Here is a 27,378-nt window from a genome sequence, read left to right on the forward strand (position 1 = left end):
ACGGGAGCTGAACTGTGAAACAAGCACAATTCAGCAGTCAGGGATCAGCTTCTTTCCCTCTATACCCTGTTGAAGTTAAAACTGTCAGAGGTGTGGACAGAAAAGTGTCTGTTTATACCACTCTGCGGACTGAGAAAGTTATGAAGTTTAAGAAGCAGACAACTGCCATATGTCGTTATATGGACTAACAGCCTGGGAACTGCCAGTCTATAGTTCTTGTAGCAGGCTTTCCACAGGTATATTTTCCTCAACAGACACTGTGGATATGCATTGGATTTACCAAGCTTGTGCAGTAAAGAGGGTGCTGAGATCCTCTGGCTCAAATTTGTGAGGTTTAAAGTTTGTGGTAGAGACAGCGTGGCAGGTGCCAGTGAATGTCCTTCTGGAAGTGTGAGCAAGGGTGGAGACACAGGCAGGTGGGCTTGTTTTTTCCATTTTTCCCAAGAACATTATTACTGGTAAGTTAACCTACAGCACTAATACAGCAAGACTGCCTCGTGGCTTCTGTGGACAGCAAGCTGTGAGGCCTTTTATCAAAAGAAAAGGTCATTAGAAAATATGACAAAATTTAAAGCTGTCCTCTCAGTGACAGAGAGTTTCATAGGGAGGATTTGAAATTCCAGCAAGGATTTCCCTGGCCATACCCATGCCTTAAAGCATGTCTGGTGTCCTGTGCAAATGAAATGCTGGAGAGCTGACCTGCCTTTCCCTGGGGTGTGTGGGGAGGTGTCTTGGGTTGCAATGCAAGCTGTAACCAGAGGTATGTGTTCTATTACCATCTGTTAAAACCAAGTGGGGCAGTGTTCTTTGTCTCTTCCATGACCCATCCCTCATAACTCCAGGGGGGGTTTCTTCTGTTAATGGGCAGCTGTTAAAAGCAGGTGGGGCGGTGTTCTCATCTTTTCCACAACTCATCCTCCCTCCAGGGGATATCTGCTGTTAATGGGCCATCCAGGCTCACTGCATGACTGATACAATTACATCATCCCACTGGGAGATGGTCCACCCAGTGGGAGGAGCCAAGCATTCCCACCTGGATAAAACCTGAGATTCAGAACTCCAGGACAGCCTGTTTGCACTGGATTCCCAGTGGGAGACCGGACTCATCTCACCACCACTGGACCTCCAGAGAAAACTAAACCCTTCTACAGGATCATCTCTATTCCAACAGAACCACATCTGTCACTCCAGGAGAACTTGATTGGGCTGCTCGCAACACCCTGACTGACAGGGTGTCAGGTTGTATTCTGACTCTGCCAGTGTTGTCTTTTTGTTTGTTTGCTTTTTTTGGTACTTCTACATTTTCATTTTAATTTTCCTCGTAAAGAACTGTTATTCCCATTCCTATATCTTTGCCTGAGAGCCCTTTATTTCAAAATTATAATAATTTGGAGAGAGGGGCTTTACATTCTCCATTCCAGGGGAGGCTCCTGCCTTCCTTAGCAGACATCTGTCTTTCCAAACCAAGACAGGAGGGGAAGGCTGCTCAAGAAGACTTTTGATTCAACACAGGCATTTCCTTGCTGTCTGGAAATACACTGTATGCTTTCCTGGACACTTCATATGTCTTTCCACTCTTCAGGAGAGCCAGGCACATTCATCTGCAGGAACACCAGAGCTCTGCTCTTGAACCAGCACCACTGATGCTGCTCCTCCCTCTACTTAGCAGACCAATGCAAGGACTGAGCTCACTTGACATGTGTGGAGCCGAGGCTGGATTTGGAGCTGGAACTCTCGCTGCCGCATCCAAATTGCCTGGTTAGGAGAATAAGACACCCAGATGCTCTGTAATGTGGGGGAACTCCAGAAAGTTTACTTTTCATTTCATTACAGAGGAAGGAGGGGAAGGCAGAGCTGGAGGGAGAACCAGATATAATTTGGTACCCTGTAGGGTACCACTACTGGCCATCAGAGTGGATGACAGAATTCCCCTTTCAGTGATGCACTCTTGCTCTGTGCAGCATCACTGGCCCTGTTTGTGGAGCTTCCTGGAGCATGGCCCCAGCTCAGACAGGTTCCTGAAGGACTGGGCTGTGTGGCATTCTTGGGACATGTTTTATGGGAAATGCTTGAGCTACTGACCTTGCACAAGTCCCCAGGACACATCTGTGCACAGGACACTGACCAAAACACCTCTCTTGCAGCACATTTTCCCCAGTAGCTGATATATATATATATATATATATATATAAAGGGACCGTTTTCAGAGCCCCTTTTGTTTCGGCTGCTATGCAAAAGCCCCCTCCAGACATCCATTAAAGAGCTTCGCTGCTTTCAAAATGGGTTATTTGCCTACTAAGGGAGGAAAAAACATCTCTGAAGTTGGTGTCTGAGCAGCACTTATATCTCAATTATCTGCACGTTGCTTCTCTGTGTGTGAGATTATGAGCTAACACGGTTTTCATGGCTTCATCAGCAGCAGTTTAAGAGCAATATTTATCCCTGGTCATGTCAATCCTTTGGTCAACTCAGCAACAAAGGTGATGCTTGTTGCCCTCTTGCCAAAGACTCCACTAACGAGCTGAGTGATTTATTCATTAAGGGCAGGCAAATCTGGAGCTTTATTCCAGAGACCCTGGTGGGAAATCTGCATGAAAATTTCATGCTGTTCACTGGCAGGAGCCCTTCCCTGCTGTGCTGCCCTTCCCCTCACTGCAGGAAAAGGTCCTGCTATGCTCCAGCAAACCCTTTAATAGAAATACTGAATTCAAAGGGGTTTTTTTCTGTAGTTGTTGTTTTGAAAAAGTCATCGGACCAGGAAGTTGTCCGTTTAAAAAAAAAAAAAAAGTTGGACTTTGGAGTCCTGGGGGGCTTTTTGACAGTTCTGGCAATGTTGAAACATCAGAAGTTTGCTCTGGTCCCATTGAAGATCAGAAAAACAACCCCTTTAAAAAACTTTGAAATGCAGAAAATGCAAAGGGGTGGACCAAAGTGGCTCAGCAGGTCTCTAGTACCTGGACATGAAATTAAATTTGAGTTTACTTCAGAAGTCAGGCTTCATATCCTCAAATGGGATTTGCTGTAGGTCTGGTCACACTTGCATTTTGACTTTGTCCTGCTTGCTTAACTAAAGATATTGCAGGCATTGGCCAGATATCTAATATCAAATCCAGATAACATTCTTTGTGCTGTTTTGTGAAGGATGTGGGGATCCCAAACCCATATTTGCACCCAGGCTGTGTGCTGCTCTGTGTTGGGCTGAGCTCCTGATGATTGCTGGCCCCTAGGATGTTCCCCATTTCTTGCAGGAGAAAGGAACAGGAAAGAAATAAAAACCTGATATTTTGTTTTTCCTTTTCAGTGGAGAAATGTATTGGCCCTCAAAACACAACCAGCAACTTCCACATGGTCCAACCTGTAAACCTGGATTTAAGCAGAGGGGGTTTGATGTATGAACTCCATTGGAGAGGGGAGCATAGACAGGGGTGATGTGTGTGGGAGCTGATGCCACTGTCCCATCCGGTCACTGTAACTCTGACCTCAAACCAACCAGCAACTGGGCACAGCCTCTGGTCTTGTCTCTGGCACTCAAATACCATTGGGAGAGGGAGATATCTTCAGGAGGAAAAGCCTAGGGTGGCTTCAGGTGGGGGCGTTTCTTGGTGGAGACATGACTTGATCATTTGGACTTGATCATTCAAGACAAGTCTGGGGCTGACTGCATGGAGGGTTCTGTCCTGCATGAAGGATAAAATCAGTACAAGCTTTGGGATTGTTGTTTTAATGACCATTTGGGCAGCCCCTCAGAGGGAAGTGCTGAAGCAGATGTGTCTCTGAAGGCTCCCAGGGACCACACACAACCCCTCTGAGTGCTGCCACCAAGTGCCTGCATCCCTTTCTCTATGGGGTTCAAGGCTTTAGGCTATTCTTGAGGGAAAGACAATTTTGTCCTCTTATTGTTGGTGCTCCCAGCACTCCCTGTACCAGCTGCCTCAGGGGCCTGGGTGGCAACTGCTCTGCTGAAACTCCCAAGCAATAGATACCTTCTATAATTGCACCTTGGAAGCAGTCGACTGGCTCCTGCAATGAGCTCTTGAATAATTGAAGCAATATTTGTAGGGTTTGCACTGAAGTACTAACAGCTGTGGTATGTTTTGATATTTATGAAGCCAAATAAATTATGGATTAGTCAGTGCAGTGAGCCCAGCATGATGCTTATTACTTCTGGAGTGCCGGAGCTGATGAAGTGCTGTTCATCCCCTTTTACTTCCATTGTGTGGCTGAGTATGACTGGTGTCTATTACTGGACTTAATAGAGCTTGCTCACAGGTTTAAGTTCTAGTCTCTAGGAGCTGATGGGGTGTTTTAATTTGTTCTTCAGTCTACAGGCTTTAGAAAGACATGCTGGGACCATATCTCAGGGTCACAGGCCATCGCATCAGCTCACAGATGTGGAGGTTATTGTTTCTCTGGTAATGGGGATGGGTGCTGGCAGAATTAGAAGCAATTCTTGGCATTAAACTGGAAATGATACAAAATCCAATCTTCTTGGCAAGATGGTCTGTGGGTAAATATTGTGTGTCTTCTCTAGGATGCCTCATTCATTGCACAAACTTTTCTTCATAACTGAGCCAGCGCTTGGGAGATTAAACTCTTCACTCCGTTTTCTATTATCTGAGAATGTATTTTTTTTTGGATGAAAAGATTTTCACTTCACATATGTTCCGAATATATTCCAAATTTCTCCCCATCAGTGGGAGTTGCCCGCTGGGAAGGAATAAGGAGGCAGCAAGTAACCCTTTGGAGCAGCAGATGGCATCCTACCACTCTAAAGCTTCCTGGCACTGGAAAGCATAATAAATATATAACTGCAAGTGCCTGTGCTCTGCTCATAGCTGCACTCAGCAACTTGGTAGAAAACTGAGGGGTTAGGAATCATTCCTTCACAAATCCAAAACTTTCTCTGTTTGTTGTCCCTGTTTTCTGGGACGAAAAGAGATATCTGCAGCTGGTCTGCTCACCCAGATCCACCTGATCCATGCAGCCCACACAAAGAGTGTGATCTCATAAAATGGGCATAGGGAGCTGGCTGGATAAATTTGGGCTGAAATAGGTGTTGGAACTGGGTGATCTTTAAGGTCCCTCACAGCCTGTTCTGGTTTGGGGAAATTTGGAAGGAAACTTCCAAGGGGGTCCCTCTAGAAAGCAAATTCAAGTGGCCCCTCCCCCAACTGGTTCAGGGAAAGATTTCCTTGGAGAAAAGTGGAAAAACCTGTTTATTTAACAAAGTATTCACAAACATAAAAAATGAATAATATTAAACAATAAAATCTCTCGCTGTTCTGAAGAGATGGCAAACTCAGGAAGTCCTTGCTGAGGGGTGTAGCTTGGCTCACTTGGTCTCGTCAGGCTCTCCAGTGCCGGAAAATGCCTCATCCTGGCCCTGGTGGGCCACAGGTGTGAGCTCCTGTTGTTTTTCTGGGTTTTCAGTCCAGAGCATGGCTGAACAGCTCCAAGAAGGAGAAAAGCCACAGTCCAGGGAACTTCGCTGCCTCAGCTGGCTAAAACCCAACTAAAAGCAAAGGAGGGGTCTCTCCTACTGTCCTTACTGCAGACAACACAGTTTGTGAGAAGGATGCCAGGGAGCAAGAGCATTTTCTGAAAACAAACTCTGCGCTACTTCTCCCCACTTTGCTCTTGGAACCAATCTTAAAAGTGCAGAACTTAAAATTCAGTCGACTCGGGATACAAGCATCATAAAGTCACCCTAGGACACAATCCAAACAATGATTCTATGAAATTCTGCTAAAAAGTGCCTATTAGCCTGAATAAAAAGTTATAAAGTCTACAATGGCTGTCTCAGCTGCAGAGATGTTCCATGTAGACATCTGCATTTTACTGCACCCCTCCACAGAACTGGCTGACATCTGTCCTGAAAAAACTGTGGCACTGTAACTTTTTCCTAAAGACATCTTTCTACAGGAGTTCCCAGAAGAGGTAAGTCAGGGCTACTGCAGATAGGGGAAGTCTTTGCATCCAGTGAAGTGGGGATTAATTCCTCTACTTCCTTTCCTGAAGATGCTGAATGAGGGGATGGGGGATATTTTCTCTTTAAAATCCTGATGTAGGTAAAGTCTTTACCTTTTCAACTGTTACTGGTTGAGGCAGAGTTGCAGATATTTTAAAGGAAGTTTGGGCTGAGTTTGTGGCTGCTATTGCTGTGTTGCAGATAAATTGTTTACAGCCTGTCTCTAGAGACAAGTGAAAAAAGTTCCTCCTATCCCAATTTCCTTGTAAATGATATTATTATCAGAATCATCACAGTGAAAGTCTACTGGATCACAGAGACATAAGGTTTGAACTTAATGTTTCTGGGGTTTCTACTTCCAAAAACTGCTTCTTCAAGAACTGCAGCCCACTGTGCAGAGATGATAAGGATTAAAAGTTATTCCATAGCTCTGGCTTTTGTTTCCACTGAGAGCTGGGACATGCTTTGCTCCTGTCCCTTACAACACCTTCATCACCATCATCTGACAAAAAACATTATCACCAGCTCTGGTACTGATTGTCCTGCAGCAGTGATTTCTGCTCCTGTCATGACACCAGCCCCTCTCTGTCTTTCAGCACACCTGCTGATGTGTGCTTACTGCTCCCATTCCAGTGGTAGTTTCCTCAGTTTCCATTACCGTTCAGGAGCACAAGATGCAGGATAAAATTGCAGGCACAGCTGGTGGCTTTTGGGTGGGAATGTGCCCATATCTGTTTCCCCCAGCACTCTCAACATCATCATTGGTGCATGTGCTTCTTGCTCCTGGCAGCTCCAAGGGTGCTGTCTGTGATGAGCAGCTCCAAGGAAGAGCTGGGAGCCAGATCTCAGCTGTCTTTAGTTCACACTGATTCCTAGACTTCTACAGATTTCCCATAGAGGCTTGATAGCCAGGAAATTTATGCTTCCTGTGTCATTCTTGCTTTTCTCATCAGCCTTTTGGCATCTGCCTTTGTGCACATACTGAAAACATCTGGACAGTCTCTCTGTTTCTCATGGGCACGGCCCTAACCCTGTCAGAGGATGGGCTGTGTCTCAGGATGGACTATCCCATCTCTGGGCTTATGTCCCCCTTGCTCTGCAACACTTTTTAATAGATGACAAACTTTAGGTATCACATGCCAGACTCTCGTGATGTTTCCTCCTGTGTGCCATGGCTCATGTGATGGCAGCATTGCTCTGATGACAAAGGAGCCGAGTACAGGAAAAACAACCTCCTCGATTCCCTGCTTTCTGCACATTCAAATGGGAATTTACAGGGAACAAAAGTCTTCCAGGAGCTGTCACAGCCAGAATCTGGGCTCCTGACTCTCTGCTCTCTTTTCCTGTGGTGTTTCAGAGCAGAATGTGGAGCCAAGGATTTGCCTTGCTCATGCTTTGCTCTGGGTTTGGTTTTTTGGGTAAAGGACTAAGCCTCACTTTGAGCGCTCCCAAACAAGGTGGTGGGGAGCAGGTGCTCAGAATCTTTTGCAGGCAGATTCCAAATGCTCACTGGAAATTACATGTCAGTTCGAGTTACTGGAACTGCTCAGCACAAACTGCAGTTCAGGACATTGACAACAGCTGTTGCAGAGACACTGCAAGGATGCCTTCCCCAACAAGGATGAGAGCATTCACATCAGCTCAGAGAGTTGTTTCTTGCTTTAAAATGACCCAAAAGGTGGATTTAAAGTGAAGCAAGTAAATAAAACCAAACAGCCTGGAGGGAACCTTGCTATTCCACAGGAATACTGGAGCACGGTTTACTTTTGTGCTTTCCTGAGGCCTTGTTCCATCTGTGTTTGCTTTTTACTCTTCTTTGCTCTCAGTCATGGAAATGGACATCTTGATTAAAGCTGTTCTTCCAGTGAGGAGGCAGAATGTAGCATCATTTAATCTGAGGCTTTTCATGAATGTCTCAAAGCAAAAAGAAAAAAAAAATCCATCATGAATTAGCTATTAGAATAAAGAATTTATTTTGGTTATGGCTTATTGAGGGGGCTCACCATGCTGGTTTTATATTTGTCTCTTCCTAGTTTCCAAAGGGGTGCTGGGTTTGCTTTCAGACTGTAACCATGCTGAATGGGGAGAGGATGGAAAGATGAAGTGGGAAGAAGTGGCAGATCTTAGCAAGTGCCCTAAGCTCCACTCTGAGCCTCCAGCTGGGAGCTTTACTTTAGAGAGCAGAATAAAAATAAGCAAGCACTGGGCTCAGTAGGGCAACATGATTAAGGAATTGGCAACTGATATTTTGATCTTTTTCTGTTATCTTTTCCATTTCTGCCATTTACTCTTCATTTGCCAGTGGAAAGCTGGTAAGGAGTTCAGAGAGGAATGAGCACCACATGGAGCCAGCATTTACTCATGTCAAGGCAGAAATTTGTCCTCAGCCCAGCCCCCAACCAGGCAGGTCTGGCAGGTCTGTGCCAGCCCCAGGAAGGACTGAAGAGCAGATGTTCTCTGGGACCCAACACACAAAGTTTAAACATCCAGAGCCTGGTCACTGCCTACCCAGTTGAAGTTTGGGACAACATGGGCATGAGAGCAAATGCAGGAGCACGTCTCAGGTACCAGCACTGGCCTTGTACCTTCAGGTTCCCCCACTAAATGTCATTTTTGCCCACTGCAAACAGCAGACTCCACTGGTCTTCCCATGGGAACATCCCACATACCTTTTCTCATTCACTCAATTTTTTCCCTTCCCACCCTTCAAAGAAGCAGTGTTTATTTGGCTTGAGCTTGTAAGCAGAGCTTGGACGGGTTTATGAGCTCTATGCCTGAACCCACAGACAATTACAAACATGTCTGGCTGCCTGGCTTTGTTAATTAGCTACCAGCAATGCTTCATTTTCCCCTCTGTGGTTTCCATCTGAATTAGTAGGGCACTGCTCATTAGTTCTCTTCCTCTTTGGGATGCCACAGTTGAGCATTATGGCATCCAGATATGCCAGTGAGCTGAGAGTATAAGCTTGATTTTTTTGGACAGTAAAAAAATACTTGTTGCATTTAGATAATTAAACAAAATTACAGCAACGTTATTTTGTACTGTTGCAATCTGCCCTCCCCTGTCCCAGTGCTCCATTTTCTTGTTTCCTGATCTGCTGGAAACAAAGACTGGAGTAAGTGTCCTCGATAATTTCTTGGTTTTGCTTTGAAATATTAAAATTCTCTTCCTCTAAATCTGGTTGGTCTAGTGGGTGTTAGCTGATGGGACAACACCCTGGCACTGATGATGTGCAGCAAGTTAGAACGTGCCAGTTTGGGCTCAATAATACCAGAAATAGCACTTCCAGCAACTGGATGCTTATTTAATAACTTTAAACAAAATAACAGCAGTAGCAACCAGGGTGGTAAAATAATGTTTTATTCCATGAATGAACAAACACTACCATGCCACATCCTAAAGTTCTTTCTACAAAAGATTGTGGACAGAGCAGATTTTTACATTTTTCAGTTCAAGTTCATTTCAGGCTCTCGAGCCTGTTCAGCGTAGCAAAATCTGGACACGCAGCATTCTCATGGTCTATTTGGCATTTTGCCAGATAAAGCAGATTTACACCGTAGTTCTTGTTCACACAATGTTGATGCACTGTAAATTAAAGGAGATAATCCCAACCAAACTAGGTAATTTCTGTGGTTTATCAATATATTTTTTCATGGTGGTCAAAGTACAACCAACATTCAAAGCTTAAAATAAAGGTAAGAAAAAAGACACACTAAAGAACACAATGGAAACATCATCATTGCTGTCAGGATGTGAGTTTACCCACAGTACTATGTAAAAAGTAGGAACTGGCATTGACATTCAAGCTGTTAAAACAAGAAAAGAAATTACATTAATTGTTATATTTCCAAGCTAGTGCTTCTAAGGAGTCCTGATCAGCAAAGAAGTGTTACCGCATGCATGTCGAACACAAGACTAATATTGGATTGGGGATCTGACAAAGAGCTGACTTACATTCCTTTATATACAACAAAATGAAATATACAGTATTAATACTGGCTGTACATTTGGTCAGAATATTTTACAAGGAGCAACACAGTCAAAATTCTTATGGCGCCGTACGTGGAAGTGGATGGAGGTTGGATTATTTTCTGAGAGCTGAATGTTTTCACAAGAAGTTTTAAAAGTTGCTTGCCACTGCTAAAATGAACAGTTAGACCTTTTAAAACAAAAAATCCACTTTATTTTTTTTTTCTTTTACGGTTGTCAAAACTAGTGTGAACAGAAGATAATTAAATGTGTTTGGAATATGCTAATCATTGACCTGGAATAAAACTAAGCCACAGACAGCATGTGCCATAAATCTCTGCACATTGTCTCTGTTTAAATGGCTTTATGAGATTATCTGTGGGGTCTCTGGTACAAATTCCTGTACCACAACCTCACCTAGCTGTTCCCTAGCAGCTTACCAACCATTTTTTCCAACACTAAAGAAAGGGAAAGAATAATCATGACTGTTGCATATTTTTCTACATCGCAATAAAAAATATCTCAATGTAAGCTGATTTAGCTTATTTATGTGCATATTTTTCAAGGCTGCCAAAGAAAATACTCAATCTTACTGGCAAGAGCTATTTTGGGAACTCAAGAGTAAGTTTTTCTTTGCTTTATTCCAATAGATATTTTAATATCTGGTTAGCTCAAGTCCCATTGCCTCATTAGACCCCTGAGGTCTAAAGTGAGTTGGTTAATTTGTTTTATGGTTTTTTTCCCCATCCAGAACAAGCTGAGAAGCTAATAAGGTAAGCATGAGACCCAATGAACAACAGAAGTAAGAGCCATACAGAATTAACAAAATAATTACAGGAAGGTAAAGATCGGTGTAACTATAGTGATATTTCGCACAATTGGATTTGTGTATCCTGTAGCAATGACAAACTTCCTGAAGATGGAGAAGAGCAGGCAAGTGCATGAATCTGTATCCTTTAAAATAATTGTGCTATAATCTTCCCCACGTATTAGATTTTTTTTTTTTCTGACACAGTGTGATGCTAACTATAGTAACCTTAATGTGGATGATGGATTTCACTGTTACTGCTTGACTGCTTGACTGCAAAGAGACATTAAATCTTCCAGTCCTCAAAGTGGTTTCTTGGGGTGTTCCTTCAAGTTCAATGCCTTACCATTTTCACTCTAGAAGTCATTTTGTGGCAAAGAAAGAAAGAAAGAAAGAAAGAAAGAAAGAAAGAAAGAAAGAAAGAAAGAAAGAAAGAAACTAAAAAAAAAAAAGAAAAAAAATCCAAAGAAAAAGAAGATGTTGGTTGTGATGGATTTATTTCAGACAGCAGTTTCTGCTGAGTTCACCATGCTTAATGTTCTTCCATTTAGGAAGGAGTTGCTGTCAAGTAAAGCAGAGGAGCTGCTTTCAGTTTTTTGTTGTTTGTTTGTTTGTTTGTTTTTTCTTTTTAAATACATGCTAACAACATCTCTTTCTTCAGGAAAATGATCCAGTTGCATATTGTCAGATAGATCTGCCTTGTGCTTAGCACGGACAAGTAGGGTTAGTCATCCTCCTCCTCCTCTTTCAGTGGGGCTAGTGGGAGTTTGTCTGGAACCTCGAAACACTCCACGAAGAAGTTGACAATGGACTGGTACAAGTGCTGCTCAAATGCTGCATTGCTGAAGTAATGGCTTTGATCAGGGTAAATCTGCAAAAAAAAACCCCAGGTAAATACACACCTTCTAGAGCTTAAAGTCTCAGGACTGACCTCCCACACCTGCAGCTTGAGCTGCAAACCCACTGCATCTCCTCAGCATCATAGGACTTCCCATGGATGCTCACGAGGCCCAGGGGAATTTGGGCACCACGGTGCTCCAAGTGCAGACTTGCATCTGCCTTCACAAGGAACATTTTTGGGGTGGAGGATTTTCCATTTAATTATGTCCTGAACAGGTTCAGTCTAAGAAAAGCCAGCCCACACTTTCCTTGTGAAAACCAAAAAAATGTGCAGTTTTGGAGAGAAATGGCATTAGGTTGTACTGACTAAAATGAGGGCTTTAAAGCAAAAATGTCATTAAGTTAAAAAAAATTAATAAATATTGCTAGAGAAGTAATTAAATTGAAAAAAAAATTTGTGAAGCCAGAAATGAAATAGTTTAAACCCAGCTTTTCATTTAAATGGAGCAGGTAACTTGAAGAAATGCAAGAAGATCATAATGGGTTGTCTAGGCAGGGATGCTAGGGTGGGTTCATTTTGAAAGATGTAATGGCTTGGACATGGACCATCCAGCAAAACAGAGATATAATTTGGTGGAAAGTGGAGCTGTGCATAGTGGATGTCAGATTTAAGTGACATATATCTTTTCTGGTTGATTTAATTTAGAACCCGGTTTCCCCAGAATTCATCCTGAACTTGTTCTGTTGTTCCCAAAGAAACTCAATAGACATAAATTCCTTAGGGATATGTCTCTCACAACCTAATTTACTGTAATTCAATAATTGTTCTACAACTGTCCAAAACAAAACACTGGTGCCTCGTAAACATGGGACTAATAGAAACATGTTATATGCTGGTGCTACTTCTACTGCCAGGCTGAGTTTGCAAGTGGTTTTTCAAACCTTACTTCATAACAGCAGTTTGAGTTCAAATAGGGAAATTACTGCTCAAATAGAAAAAAAAAAAAAAAAAGAAAAGAAACATATACTGTACCTGCAAGCTGTAATTAGCCTTTGCCCTAATTAGGTGTGTGATAAGGTCTGTAGTATGCTGAAAATGTATTTTTTCTGTAAAAACAGATTGCAATCATTAGAGAGACAAATTTAATTAACAAAAATCAAAGCCAACACAAAAATATAATGAGCTCAAATGATGGGCTCACTTACCATCAGCAGTAGCATGAATGATCAAAAATGTCTGGTCCTTTAGTAATGAGACTCTGTGTGATAATTTGCTGATCTGTGAAGGTAAAGGTTGTAATAAGATTAAAAAAAAACTTGTTAGAAATTAGCAATTTATATGGAGGCAATAGAAGTGCTTATTTCCATTTAATACTTTATCACCAGGATAAAAAGCAGACACCAGCACAGCATATTCTCCTGGGTACTTATAAAAATCTAGAGTAAAATAGACCTCCACCCTGTGCTGGCAGGGCAGTGTCAGCAGCAGGAACATGTCAGAGACCTTCCTCTGTTCTGATACTGTTCGATAAAAGCCTGAACTGTAAAATACATAGAAAATATCAAAATTAATAAAAACACCCATGAAAAACGTACTCAGGTGCCTAAGCCTAAGAACACTTCATGGGTCTGGAGGGACTTTGGTGTGGTTTGAAAGCCAGCCTCAATGAGTTTTTACAGCTTGGGGCAATGATCTGATACAAAATTCAAGTGTCCACTACTGAGAACACCTTTGTCCCCAGCTGTCTTTCAGATGAACAAGGGACTACTATAAATACAATTTCTAAAAGAACAAAAAGCATTTGCACATATAGCATGTGAGTGCAAAATTTGAGAGACAATGAACTCAAGAGTTTAGGTAACCAGGTCAAATCTTCCCTTGTGAGGGCACAGGGTGGTACCTGCTTTCTCTGTGAGAACAGTGTCAGACCTTTGCTGCCTTCATGTCTTCTGGCTGTAGACAAGGCTTAGAAGCTGAACTAGATTTTCTCTATAACAAATTTTGTTTGTGTGACTATTCTTTATCAGGTTTTGCCTCCAAGTAATTTCAGCACAGGATCCAACTGATCCCATCAGGTATACGAAATAATGTCTTTATTAAGTGGTGCTATGTTTCATTTTCCATGTCCTGCTCAGTTGTGGCAGAGTTCTGTCGATCTGAAATATCACGAAGTTTGAGAAAGTCAAGCTGAGTTTCACTTGAATTTGTTTATCTCACAGAGAATCAAAGTGACAAGACCATTGGCAAGAACTTTCAAGGAGGTCATGACACCGTGTCCTCTTGGGCACATCTGAGTCACTCAGCTCTTTCAATCTCTAAAACTGTATTTACTCAATTTAGAGAGGCAGGCACAAGGTCTAATCAATAAAAACTTTATCCATGATTACTATTAAGACAAGAAAAGCAGTAAGCAGGCTGAAGGACACCTTCAGAGCTTCACTAGTGAGACCCTCTTGCACAGCCTTGCTTCCTCCCCAATGGAGAACACATGGAGGGAGAGTTAAGACCCAGTTCACACTTTATCAGGGAAATGCAGTGTCCAAGCAGTTACCTCATATGCTCTGTTATCAACCCCGTGCAAGCCCAAGTATCTTTCAGAAAAGGCTGAAGCTTGAAGAGAAAAAATGAAAATACAACTTTCAGTCATGAATACACTTTGGAGTCAAATATTGCAAATGCTAATAAAATCCTTATTTTCTACCATGGCCTTAATATAGAGGATGCATTTCTAAAAGTTTTTGAAAATCCATTAAGAGTATGTGTGATACCACAGTCTGTCATCGTCACCATGTACTTCTGGTCTTTAAATAAGACACAGAAAAACCTTTTATTTTTCCTTTGTTAATGCAATTGAGATAGAAGAGCCCTGTCATGTTGTGCCCCCTTCTCCTTTCACCCAGGGCCTACTCCACCAGCAGCATGTTCCCTTTGGTCTCAGGGATAACTGTACAGCTCCTGAAATCTGGCTGAACACCAGTGATTTCCCTGGCAGTCCCCTGGTTTTCACTGGCACTAAGTGCAAAGGGAACTGCTATCCCTGAGAGAAAGGACCACCATGTGCAGGGTAGTGCTGTGGTCAAAGGCAGGATGGGCCAGGCAGACTGCACCACAGTTTGCCTGGATGGGTGCTTCAGGAAGGAAGGAAGCACATTCAAGGCAGTTGGGATGGTTGGTGGCAAAGGCTGGAGAGGTTTAAAGACAATTCTCCTTTATTTAAAAGGAGTAATAAAGTGATTTGATTACTCTGACTACCGTGGCTGGTCCCACTGGTGCCAGCTAAATTGCTTTAGTGGGGAAAAAGGGTTTATGGCTACTCCTAAAAAGACACAGAATATAAACCAAGCAGGATCTTGGGAAAGAAAGACGGCAAGTGGGAAAGGGCAGGGAAGGAACATCATTTGTGGTCAGCAGGAGGGTCTGTGGGCTGAGAAATGAGATTTACCATATAGTCTGAAGTCTGTCACTGGGGAAAGAGCAGCTCCACAGGCAAACACCTGGTTGTCTTCACCAGCTGGAAGCATGTAAGTGCTCAGGTAACCACCATAATCCTGGAACAGAAATGGGACAGGGGGGTTGGTGTTCCTGCTGGGAGGCATGTTTGGAAACAAGGCAGCTGAGACCTTGCAGCAAATGCTTGGCCATTTCAGAGCCTTTAACACCTCGCCCTGGAAAGCCACAAAACAAGGGACATCTCCCTGGTCACGTGGCTGGCACCCTCCTGAAGGCAGGAGAGCTGTGTGTCCAAGAGCTGGCCTTTTTCATCTCACTTCATGGCTGTAGCTCTAACCAGATATGCTACCTCTCCAAAATGTTTACCCCAGACTTTCTCTACTTAAAATGAGCATCACAATTTCAGCGTCTGCTGCCAGCCTGTTAACAATTCCCTGCAGAGCTGCTGCTCTACGTGCAGCTCTCTTCGCCCACTCCAAGCCCGTGTCTCCCACAGTAAACAATTTCTCCTCACAGTCCCACTCTCATCTCACACTGTGTGGACTTTGCAGTGGCTGTTTCCCAGCCAGGCACACGTGGCAAATCAGGCTCAGAAATCCACAGGGTTGTTGCACACATGAGTTAGATGTACCCATGTTCCCACAGGCTTTAGGAGGCAAGGTGAAAATGAAATGAAAGTTTGCAATGGGAAAAAATAATGAACTATCTGATGATGTTTTCTGAGCAGCAGTCACTTTTTGCTCTTGGAGGTTAATTTAAACAAAGTCATTGATGAACAAGTTGGTGAAATGAAAGCTTCCACCTTTAACATCACTGAGCAAGGTGCAGTCTATCCCAAAAATAAATAATAAAGTCACCACTGACATACTCAATAAGTCAGGGTTTAACTCAGTTGTTTAGCCATGTCAGCCAACTGGGACAGCACAGAGGAGCAATGGCGAAACATTACCTTCCCAAACACACCGACTCTTGTTTTATCAATGAAATGCTCCTGCAGCATTGTCCTAGAACATGAGAGAGGAAAAGTGATGGGTTAAAAATATTTTTCCCTTCATGAGCAAAAAATAGTGTGATTTTAATAGGCTTTAAATTAAACTGGCCCCAGAAAAAAAAAATCATAGAATGGTTTGAATTGAAAGAGACTTTAAGGATCGTTCAGTTCTAACTTCTCTGCCGTGGGCAAGGACACCTTCCACCATCCCAGGTTGCTCCAAGCCCCATCCAACCTGGCCTTGGACACTCTCAGGGATGGGGCATCCACAGCTTCTCTGAGCAACCTGTGCCAGTTCTCACACCCTCATAATTAAGAATTTCTTCCCAGTATCTGATCTAAACCTGCCCCTTTTCAGTTTAAAGCCCTTTCCCCTTGACACAGACAATCTAAATCACACCGGTCCAAGCTGCTCTCACATGGATCTGTCTGATTTAATCTTGCAGCCTCATGTGTTGGATTTGACCAAGCAATGGCAACAAATAACTTGCACTACCACTGGAAGCCATAATAAGCTATTGCACAGCTATTGCAATACTCTGATAGTGGTTTTAACGTGATTATGTGCAGAATAAATCTAACAATATGACAGGAATTGACATTTAGGGTTTTGCCCTGGTTTAAAAAGTTTAAGGATTTAAAGATGGATTTTTTCCAACTACCAGGCAAGCAAAAGATTAATGTGGGAACAGATATTCAAGCTTCATTGTTTGTAGCTGTATGACTGTACAGAGCTAAAAATAAATAGGCTTTGAGCATGTGATACAGATAAGTGTGCTCTAATTTAGCTCTCTTTGAGGCTTGTTTTTCTCCCTCTGCTCTGGTTGACATGAGCTCCCTCTCACAGGCAGTTGCAATTGTACAACTACGTTGCTTCTCCCTCCCATCTCCTTGCTCTACCCTACACCACCATTAAAGCAACCAGGACTAAGGAGTTTTGGGTTAATTATAGTAATGAATTAATTTCTTCAATAACAGTGCCACTCACTGGACAGCTTCCAGCTGATCCTTCTCTTCCAGCAGGCCCAGCCTCCTCCTGACCTCATGCAGCAGCTTGGCTCCCTGGAAGCCGCTGCCGCGGCCGTCGAACTTGAGCACGATGGCGTTGTGGGAGCTGACCATGACGCTCTCCCACGTCACCTCGAACCTCTCCGTGACAATCTGGCTGCCAGGTGTCCCATCTCTGGAAGAGAAACAGGCATCAAGGAAAGGCAGCAGCTCCAAATGCCCTCCCCAGGGCTGGGGCATTTCCAAGGGATGGGGACCCACAGCCCCACCATGCAGGGAAAGGGGAGGTTTCAGGAAGGGGACACCAGCCTCTGCAAGGATGGCAGGCAGGAGGCTGATGGTGTGGGATGGGTTTTGAGGCTGGGTGGAAGCTGCAGGTTGGTTTCTGCTCCCTCTGTGCACAGCAGCCTCTAAACGAAGGTTTGAACCACACCAGCAAACACGTCTCTAACTGGTCAGGATTCCTCCCATGGGTAACCAGAGCAGGTTAATCACTCCTGTGAGTAACCAGACACAGGCATTAGTTGAGTTTTCCATTTTTTATGCCTGCTCTAATGTATATCTATTTTCTATGTTCCCCAAAAGCTCTTTTATATTTTCTGCTGAAGTGGCTCTGTCATCACTGCTTCACACAAGTACAGAGGCGAAGGACTCTTCTAAAGTTGTAAAAACCTGCTTGATAATGGCCAGTTTGGCCCAAAATTGGTGAGAAGGAGAAAGGAGTGGGCAAGGCCTCTTCTTCACCCTTCTGCTTAGGGTCTGATCCTGTACAGGAGAACTGTCTTGAGAAATACAAACCCTACTTCAGCCAGGCAGCTCAGATAAAACAAGGGATGATGATGACGACTTTAAGCCATAATTTAGGGCTGGGATTACTCTAGAGCCACTGGCATTTTTATCCACCTATTTGTCGTTCTTGGGGTTCTCAGAGACACCAGGCACTTCACTGCAGGACTTTAATGCACATGTGACTCCAGCCATTTGCATTTATCCAAGTGAGACCCTGGCCTACCCAGCTCCAGAGGCAGCCTAATTAAGTGCTGTGCAATTGATGAGAACCAATCTTCCTCGAGCACTTGGATAATGAAGCACATTTTCTCTGCAGTAATTTCATGATGTAACAACACGCTCGCTGCAGTGGCTTTGTCCTTCATGGGGTGTCGTGCAGGGTGGCACAGGCATTCACCAGGCATTCATGCCCCCTGCATGAGGCTTTTTCCTCATGGGGTGTTCCCTGGCAGGCAGCAAGTGGGATGGCACTGGGATGCAGCCAGGGCCAAACAGGTTCTTCCAAGGTCAGCGAATTCCCTCCCGCAGTTTCTTTCCAAATTACCAAAAAACACCCTCAGTAATGTTTATTATTGTTGCTAAATGTTGCATAAAGAAATACCCATCTGCTCTGCCCGCCAGGAGGAAAACCTACCTATCTAATATAAATGCAAGCTTTGTGGAGATACTCAAAGGTTCCCAGCTTTGTCTTTACTGTCAACACTTACAAGGGAATGATTTCTGCATGAGGGCACCTAAAATTTAGGCTCTAGTAAGGCTGACTGATTTCCACATTAAAATTACCTGTTAATCACAAGATGGGAGCCCTAAGCACTAGGACAGAAAGTCAAAACACATCTTGTATTCCTTCTCCTCCTGTTTCTGCCCCACAAATGATTGAAGTGTACATGAAACACCTTCACAGAATCCACAATTTACTCTGCAGGATTTTAACAGGGTGCTCTCCCGGGAGCTGAAAACCTTGGCTCAAACATGGGAAAGAAGGCATACAGATGTATATGTACCTCTCCCGGAGGCCAGAAGTGAAGTGAGACAGGGTAGGGACCAGTGTACTAGACTCTGAAATTCCTTGTACAAAACATATCTTAAAAGTTTCTGATCATGGCCAAGGTTCCCAAGCTGCCCTGAGAATGTGAACAGAAGGAAAGGATGAGAACTTACACAACCAGAAGCAAGGGGTAGTGTGCAGTGTCCGCAAAGGTTGCTGGCTTTAAGATCTGCATTGGCAATCCTAAACAAAAAAAAAAGAACAATTAGCAACATGTCTTTGATGTGGGAATGCTGACATGATTCCAATAGATTTTTCTGGCATTTTGGCCACAGATGAGCAGGAGCAAAATAGCATTTCTCCAAAGGCTGTGGCAAGTATCACCTTAGAAACACAGATGTTGCCAGCGAAAAGACCCGTATTGTGATAGCTGAGGTGACAAGAAATGTAAATGGGGAGCACAGTGCGAGCTATTCAGTCATGCATCACTTTTACAGCGTTCAATTAACATCTGTCAATAGCTATAATTTTCCTTTTTTGGCGGCTGGATGAGTGACGCTGACAGAAATCAATATTTCAGGGCAGCAGAGAAGGAGGAAAATTGGCAATGAAAATGGTAATTTAAAACCCAATTAAATATGGTGGCTGGGGGAGAGAAATAGAATTATTTTGCTATAATGGTGTGAAGACAGAGTATTTTAATCCTAACTTGCAAAGGGTTAAATTTTTTGCAAATGGGAGGCAAAGGTGCTGAAGAAGCCCAAGTTGTTATTCTGGTACAGAACCAATGTAAAGAAGGGATGTGATCACTAAAGCATCTTTTAACTGAATGTTATTTCTGTGATTTCGTATCAGTAGCCAAAACTGCCTCCATACAAACACTCTCTGCATCAAGGACAGCACGTTTATTTTTGAAATGTTAACTACAATCTAGATTAGCAAACGCCAAGCAATTAAACCGGTATTAGGAGCATTTTCAGTAGATTAATACACAGATTAGCAGCACGGTTTAAATGGTTTGCTTTGCAATCGTTGTCTGACACTCTGCCTAATTAGTTATTCCATCTGAATGCTAATAGCTGCAAATTGGATCAATGGCCCAGGGACAGCCAAAAAGGCCATCACTTGACTTTAAATATTACTAAGTGCTACTTGCAGTGTTCCCAAGGCTGCTCAGCCCAAAGCTTTGGAAACACAGGGATGGCACAGTAGAATGGCCACGTGGCTGCGGCCAGTTTGTATTTATTACACACAAGTATACTTTTGGTTAAATGACAGAATTGCAATGAGGCTGCATTTAAAAAATTTAGTATCAAGCTGAGTTATCCCTAATAAACTGCCAGTCTCACATGAGCTGGCTCATGGGGGGAAATAGCGGCTCTTTATCTATCCTTTCCTGTCTATAAAACCTGGAAGTGCACGTCTGTTCCTGTTATTTTATGCACTGGTTTATGTTCCTTATGTTCCATGTGGTAAACAGAACATTTTAGGGCCATTGTTATCCTTTTCAAATGGCAACCATCTCTCAGCCGTTGCTTCGCATTTTATAACATCTGGAAATGGTTGAAATCAGTAACCTGCCCCCAGCACAGCTCGATACTTTCACTCCACTGCCTGTGGCCTGAGAAATACCCTCCTTCCTGGCATGGGAAACATTATGGGCCACACTTTGAACCCATAGTCTCTGGATTTTTTTCCTAGAGTTGCCACGTACATGCAGGCTGAGATTTTGGGGAGCCTTTGTGCATCTCTGATTATGTGGATTTTCCCCATATGGGGAAGGCATCCGCTTAGAGACAAAGAAGACGTTTTTTGGGTTGTTTCAGGTACAACTACAGAGACAGGGTTACACTTTGGCTGTTTGCCATCAGGTTTTTCTCTCTCTCTTTGGCACATATATATATATATATATATATATGTATATATATGTGTGCACGTGTGTGTGTGTGTTTGTGTGTGTGGGGAATGATTATACAAGTGGTAGAAATAATAAACTGGCTGCAGGTGCAAACTGCTCCAAGTGTCTGCTTTCTTTACTCCAGGAGAAATCTCCTTTTTCTTTTCTCATAAAAGGAGAAAAGACAAAGGAGATTTCACCCGGAGTAAAGAAGGCAGACACTTTTTTTTTTAACCCTCCCAAATCACATGGCTTTTTCGAAGAATCCTGAGTGACTCCAATGGGCAGTCATGTGAGAGTCATCTTCATTCACTGCAGCTCAGATTGTGCACTGAGAGGCAGCCACAGCTGTAGCCAGCAAGCACACACATTATCCCACTCCAAACCCATTTCAAATGACACACACACCCCCAGGGCAAATGCTCCCAACAATGGGGCACCCCACCATGTCATTTCCTAGAGTGGCTTTTTCTTCAGAAAGAACATTTTAAGAGGGAAAAAAAATTCCAACCCTATCATTTTGCCTTTCTTCAGCTGAATTCTCATCAAATTCTGCCTCTGTAATAACCTCCTTATGTGGCACATTCCAGGAAAGTGCTTTGCAAACTGTGTGAGTTTATTGAGAGTCAAAGTCATTTTTCCTCCTGCCAGTCTACCCAGGGTGGCTGTATCATTTCACAGCTATAGCAGTGAAAGAGAAAAATAAGTCAGAAGAAAGGTGCTACTTACTGTAATCATCTATCTTGATTTCCATGTATTCTACCTTAGGCATTTGCCTATCATTTACAGCCAGCTGCACATTTTCATTTACCTCCAGCTCAAAAATTTCTGAAAGAAGAAGGACAAGATCACAAAAACTTTTGGCACAGTTTGTGAAAATGCATTTTAACATTTTATAGTCACCTTGATATATATAATACAAGTTTCCTTACAAAAGGATTTCCTTCTAGTCCTCACACATGTCTAATTCACTTAAATCTTTGAAACCCCTTCCAAGTTCTGCATTGGAAAAAACTATGTCCCTGAGATCAGTGACACTCAGCTGATTTGCAGGAGGTGGGAAGGTGACCTGCTGGGTTGGGACACTACCATGGGTCCCTGTCAGACATCCACCCACCATGCAAAGACAGATCTCAAATGAAGAGGTCCTCAAGTCTGTGTCCAAGTTATACACAATTAATAGGAAGGGGAAGAGACTATGGAGTGCTTCAGAAAAAGTTGTATTGCTGTGCAATATAAAATCCATGGGAAGGAAAGCCATGGGGAGAGGAGAGTGGACAAAGCTCACACAAACCTGCAACGTCAGGTTTTGGAGCAGTCTTGACTTTTGGAGTGTTTCAAAAATTTTTCATTTTGCTTACGTGCCTTACCCAAGGACTCTCTGGGTCAGAAATAGAGGAATCCTTCCTCCTTCCTGGGGTTTAACCTTTATCCCCTCATCCTGGCCATGTGCTGCACCTGCTGAGCCCTTTCTAGAAAGAGCAGCCACCTCCAGCACCAGAAGGAATAAGTCCTTCCCAGCTGGTAGGGAAAGGGCCCCCCTTTATGAGACACTTCAGGTTGTGCGTCTTACATGGTGGGAAATGTCTCCATGTGTGGGCAAAGATCCTGAGCCCCATGGAGGGGGTATTTAAGGGCTGGGCTGAGTGAATCCTGGTCCAGGGAGTCTGTTGCAGTGCTCATTCCCCTGGAATCAGTCTGGGTGTGAACTAGGGGGATCCAGGGCATTATCTCTGAACCCAAGGAGAGTGTGAGATTTCACACCACATTGTGTGTGTCACTAACTCTTCTCTTTCGAGACACACTGATCAATAGATACGTAACCCCAGCTCCTCAAATAACACTTCTGGTACCTGATTATCCTGCTCTCACTGCCCATCTCTGCTGGGCAGGCAGACAAAACCTTGCCCTTCCCAGTTAATATATTTCAGAGATCTTTCAGCAGTAGTGTATATTGGTTCAGTGACTATTCACCCTGCTTCTGCAAAGCCTGGCTCTTTATCAAAGCTACAACCCCCACAAAAGTGGCAAAGCAACAGCCTATTAGGTTTAGTTAAATATTAAGATTCTCATTTAATTATGGCACACACAAGTAGCTTTATCAGCAGAAAGGGGCTTGCCACGTAGGGGAATTTAGTCAAGCCGTTTTATTTGTTCATATAATTGCATTCACAGAAAGCCAGGAACACTGTGAAGGAAATAAAAAAGATTGGCATATCTCCTAAAGGACTTTCCTTTTTGCTTTAAGACCATAGGGAGCTTGAGTCTGTGGAGTACAAATGGTCATTGCTTAATTAAATGTAAGCATTCTCTAATATTCAGTGCAACTCGCTATTATCAGATTATTGCAGAATACAGAGGCAAACTCCCTTTTATAGAGTAATGGGCTCATATTAAATAAGTAAATTCAGTAACATGCAACTGTCAGTTGCCCTTTATTCAAAAGCAAAAGAATGAGGAGGGAAAAAAGAAAAGAACCAGGGGGAAATGGTAATTGTATGCAGAAGATCATGAATTTCAGTAGAGGATGTGTTCTGCACATGAGTAGATTGAGTTCTCTGTGTAATAGATGCTACCCATATGCATCTATCAAAGTAAAACTAGTCCTGGTGTGTTTTGTTTTAGTTTTCAAAGGACTTCATTTACTCTTTCTCTTTTATATTGCCTCATTTTATTCACCTAAAAGTATTTTTATATAACTGTACATGAGGGTATAACACCACTCCTGAGAGCACTATCCCATGCTGGTATAGCCAGTCAGACACCTACATGTCTACGGCAAAATTAAGGTGTTTTATTTAAAGTGGGGGAGAAAGAAAGTGACTTTGGAGCTGCAGGTCAGGGTGAAGAAACTCTCCTGGCTGAAGGGCCTTGTGGGCATCAGCTAGGCTGCTCTGGGGTTATCCTTGGGGAGGGCACTGCCCACCTCAGGCTCTGCTGGGAAGAAGGACCCGACACTTCCTTGTGCAAGGAGCCTTTCCTGTGACACTCACTACCTTCAGTGGGAAATGAAGCAGGTCTGCATTTCACAGTAAATCTTTAGTCTGAGTGCCAAATTTCTTGGTTTGCTTACTCTCTTTTAGGTTTTTTATTGCTTTTGAGACAAGAGCAGTGAGCTGCTGTAAATCCAGGTAAATAAAGCTGATACGGGATAAACTGGTATTATCCAAGTATACAGCAGATAGAAATAGAATGAAGGTGTTGCTTAATACCTGGGTCACATCAGTGCCTGAAGTACCTAACTGCAGCTAAGGCTGGGCTAAATTCTTTGTTAAAATGAAAGATTATTATTTCCCATTAAAATGGTGGCAGCAGATAAATCTTGGTTTCACGTGAGGCTCGGTGCCACACTCTGCCAGAGGGGAACCCCAGAAACTCCATGGCTTTTTGGACTGCACATTGCCAGTCTGGCAATGGCTATAGAGAGTGCCAAATATGTCGAGGGAAGAAACCTGTTTTTTGAATAATTCTAGCTTTGCACTGATGTAGATGCAAATCATTAGCATGACAAAGCTTTACCAAACAATAAGTGCTACAATCTCCACGGACAGATCAGGGAACCAGGCAGAGGCACCACTTGTGGGGCTCACTCCTCTGCATTATCTCTGATAATTCATATCAGAGTGATTTTATTAAAACCACAGATTAGGCTAAATATTTCTTATATTTATCTTCCCGCATTATCTTATTTTTTATATACGGGATGCAAAACAAAATCAGTGGAAGACTAACAGAGAAATTTGAGAGAGAGATTTGAACTATGCATTTTTTTTTTTTTGAGAAAGAGGATAACAAACATCATTCCCCAACCGGTGTGTTTTCACCCCAAACAGCAGCTGTTGTCATGGCAGTGCAACAGCTCTGCAAGTCCCTTTGCCTGGCAGAAAACTTGCATTTAGGCAGAGCCTGGGTTCCCCAGGAGTGTAAGTTTAGCAAAGAGCAGCTAGATCTCACTGTCCTGCCCGGCTACTTTTCTCTGAAGAGTTGTTGCAAAGCTCAAGCCCGTCCTTACTCTGTGCATCTGTCGTGTTGTGAACAGTCACCATCGGGACACGGGGACCTTGAAAAGAAGAAAAGAACTTGGTTAAATTTCTGTCAAAGCACACACAGACACACATGAACCTGGTTTTGAATTCCACGGAGCTGAAGGCTCTGGAGACTCGCTTTTCATGCAAGAGTAATCTAAAAAGCAAATCACCCTGGTGTTAGAATGAGTTTGTGACTAAATGACGGTACTGTAGACTCAGAGACATGTGAGGTTTCAGAGCTCTTTCCCAACAGACCACTAAAAGCATCTTTCCCTAATTTGTAAACATTATAATTAGCAAAAACACAATTAAATCACTTGCCTTTAAAATTATCCTGATGACACCCAAACATCACAGCACAAAGCATTTACATTTTGTATGCTATGGATAAATATTGCTGTTTTGCATATTATTTTTTCTTAATGAATTAAACACCAGCTTGGCTCTCACACTGAAAAAGGCCACATATTCTGTCTTAAAATGCAACATTTGGGTATTGAAATCAGTCAGTGTTACACAAAGAGGATTATTATCATTACTATGCAGTGTACATGAGTGAACCACACAATTCATTGCCACAGGATGCTGCAGCATTTAGGATGCCACAATTTTTACCACAGGATGCTGTAGGGTGTTTTAGTCCTTAGCACAGTGATCTGGGTTCATCTTCTTGTTCAGAAAGCCATCAAGTGGCTGATTGATAGAAAAAATGGGATGGTACATGAGATCAGGTTCATATTATGGTTGTCAGCCTCTTTTCCCCTGTTTTTCAGTTGTCATCTGGTGACTTCTCTCGGCCACAGGACACAGGGCCAAGGTGGGCTGCCCCAGGACAGCCACTCACATGTTGCTCCCATACCTGTTTGTAGATTCCTCCTTGAGCCTGACAGTATTGCTCAGGAAGGTGGAAGTAGGCCTGCAGTGATGAAATGGTGAATTATTCACCTCACAGACAGCGGTTATCTTACCTTCCTTCTCTTTCCCCATAATGTAACATGGTACAACTGCAGTGAGTGTGAGCAGCTGGGGGAACCTGCGTGCCCAGCAGACCCCAACAGCAGGGCCCGGGGGTTCCCACACTGTGCCTGTGGGAAGATCCCAGAATCAGAGACACATGGAATCATCTAGGAAAACTCCTCCAAGATGACTGAGTCCAACCATTAACTCAGCACTGCCAAGCCCACCACTAAACCATGTCCTTCAGAGCCACTTTTACTTGGCTTTTAAAGACCTCCATTTAAATGGGTGGTGATGGGTGATGGGTGATGGGTGGTGGCTCCATCACTTCCCTGGACAGCCTGTTCTGATGATTGGGAAACCTTTTGGAGAAGAAGTTTTTCCTAATATCCAACCTAAACCTTCCCTGGTGAAACTTGAGGCCATTTCCTCGCTAATCCCTTGGGAGGAGAGATCAAGCCCACCTGGCTGCACCCTCCTTTCAGGAGGTTGTAGAGAGCAACAACATCTCCCTGAATTTCTTCTCCTCCAGGCTAAACACCCCCAGCCCCCCCAGCTGCTCCTCACAGAACATGTGCTCCAAACCCTTCCCCAGCTCTATTGTCCTTCCCTGGGCAGGTTCCAGCACCTCAATGTCTTTCTTGTTGTGAGGGACCCAAAACTGAACACTGAATATCAAAAATCCAACATTCTTTAAGCTTCAAAAGTAAGACAGCTTTAAGAGAGTGCTATTCACTGAGATTTCAACCCTTTTAAGTTGCCTTCTTAAGCCCTTCAACCTACAAGCAAATCCTGTGGGATCATCACTTGTGCAATGGTGGTTTGTGTAGGGCTGGCTGAGAAAATTCCCCTGAAATGCTTTAACTTGGAGTGTGCACACAAATAACTACAAAAGCAGGTTCCTGTGTGCCATTCATACTGGTTTGGCACATGAAATAAGTTCTTGAGAGCAAGAAAAGTTTTAAGGTGCTATAATTGTGTCAGTGGTTTTCCCTGTGCTGCTAAGAACCCACATCCCATTGCAGGCAGTCAAGAGTGTTTAATCCAGACCTTACACAGAGAAAAGGCAGAAAAGCATTTTATTTATAATTAAGCTGACTAATATGGCAGCCTGATTTTATTTCCTTGTAACTGAGAATCTCCTCCCCTGACAATCCAATTCTTTTGTTAGCACCATGTTTTAGAATGCAGGAAGGTGGATTATAATGCACTAAGGAAAACAGGTTTACTCACCAGGATTTAGCTGAATTTACCTTTCTCCTACTGATATACATTGATATGCTGACCATATTTATTTATAAATCTGCCCTGCTTTTTCCCTGTGGTCCCAGAAGCCACGCTGCTGGAAAAGCAACAAACCTAATAAACATGGGCATGATAAAATCATCACTGAAAATAAAAAGAATCCTCCCAAATGGCTTCAGTTGGAGCTAAAGCAGTCCTTTAATTAACACCACAATGACAACAAAAAGAAAGGGATAAAAAGAGAAATACAGTATGTAAAATCCTTTTATTTTCTAACTTACTTTTCCTTTTTTTTTTTTTCCATTTTTTTGTTGGCATTGAAAAACTGTGAGAAACTAATAAATAAAGAGAAAATTACAGATATTATATATTGTGTTAGTCTCTCACTACTAACTACTGCTACTGTTACTGTGTCATCTCCCCAAACCAATGTTTTTA

At 43.0% G+C, this 27,378-nt stretch overlaps 1 protein-coding gene across 3 annotated transcripts in view; it reads right to left on the reverse strand.

Annotated features, from left to right (window-relative positions):
* Window positions 1–9,313: 9,313 nt before the first annotated feature.
* Window positions 9,314–27,378, reverse strand: part of DPP6 (dipeptidyl peptidase like 6) — a 485,832-nt gene continuing 467,767 nt past the window's right edge. For all 3 annotated transcript variants that reach the window (XM_066200952.1, XM_066200932.1, XM_066200942.1), the window contains exons 17-26: window positions 24,723–24,770; window positions 21,440–21,538; window positions 18,987–19,056; window positions 17,017–17,211; window positions 15,987–16,041; window positions 15,030–15,135; window positions 14,139–14,197; window positions 12,793–12,865; window positions 12,620–12,693; window positions 9,314–11,617 (exon numbers count right to left, since the gene is read on the reverse strand). In XM_066200952.1, coding sequence (XP_066057049.1) covers window positions 11,471–11,617; window positions 12,620–12,693; window positions 12,793–12,865; window positions 14,139–14,197; window positions 15,030–15,135; window positions 15,987–16,041; window positions 17,017–17,211; window positions 18,987–19,056; window positions 21,440–21,538; window positions 24,723–24,770 — 926 coding nt within the window. In that variant the 3' untranslated portion in view covers window positions 9,314–11,470. The remainder of the gene's footprint in view (window positions 11,618–12,619; window positions 12,694–12,792; window positions 12,866–14,138; window positions 14,198–15,029; window positions 15,136–15,986; window positions 16,042–17,016; window positions 17,212–18,986; window positions 19,057–21,439; window positions 21,539–24,722; window positions 24,771–27,378) is intronic.

The sequence above is a fragment of the Chamaea fasciata genome, unplaced genomic scaffold (assembly GCF_029207755.1).
Source record: "Chamaea fasciata isolate MVZ Bird 193981 ecotype frontalis unplaced genomic scaffold, bChaFas1.0.hap1 SCAF_1, whole genome shotgun sequence".
Lineage (NCBI taxonomy): Eukaryota > Metazoa > Chordata > Aves > Passeriformes > Sylviidae > Chamaea > Chamaea fasciata.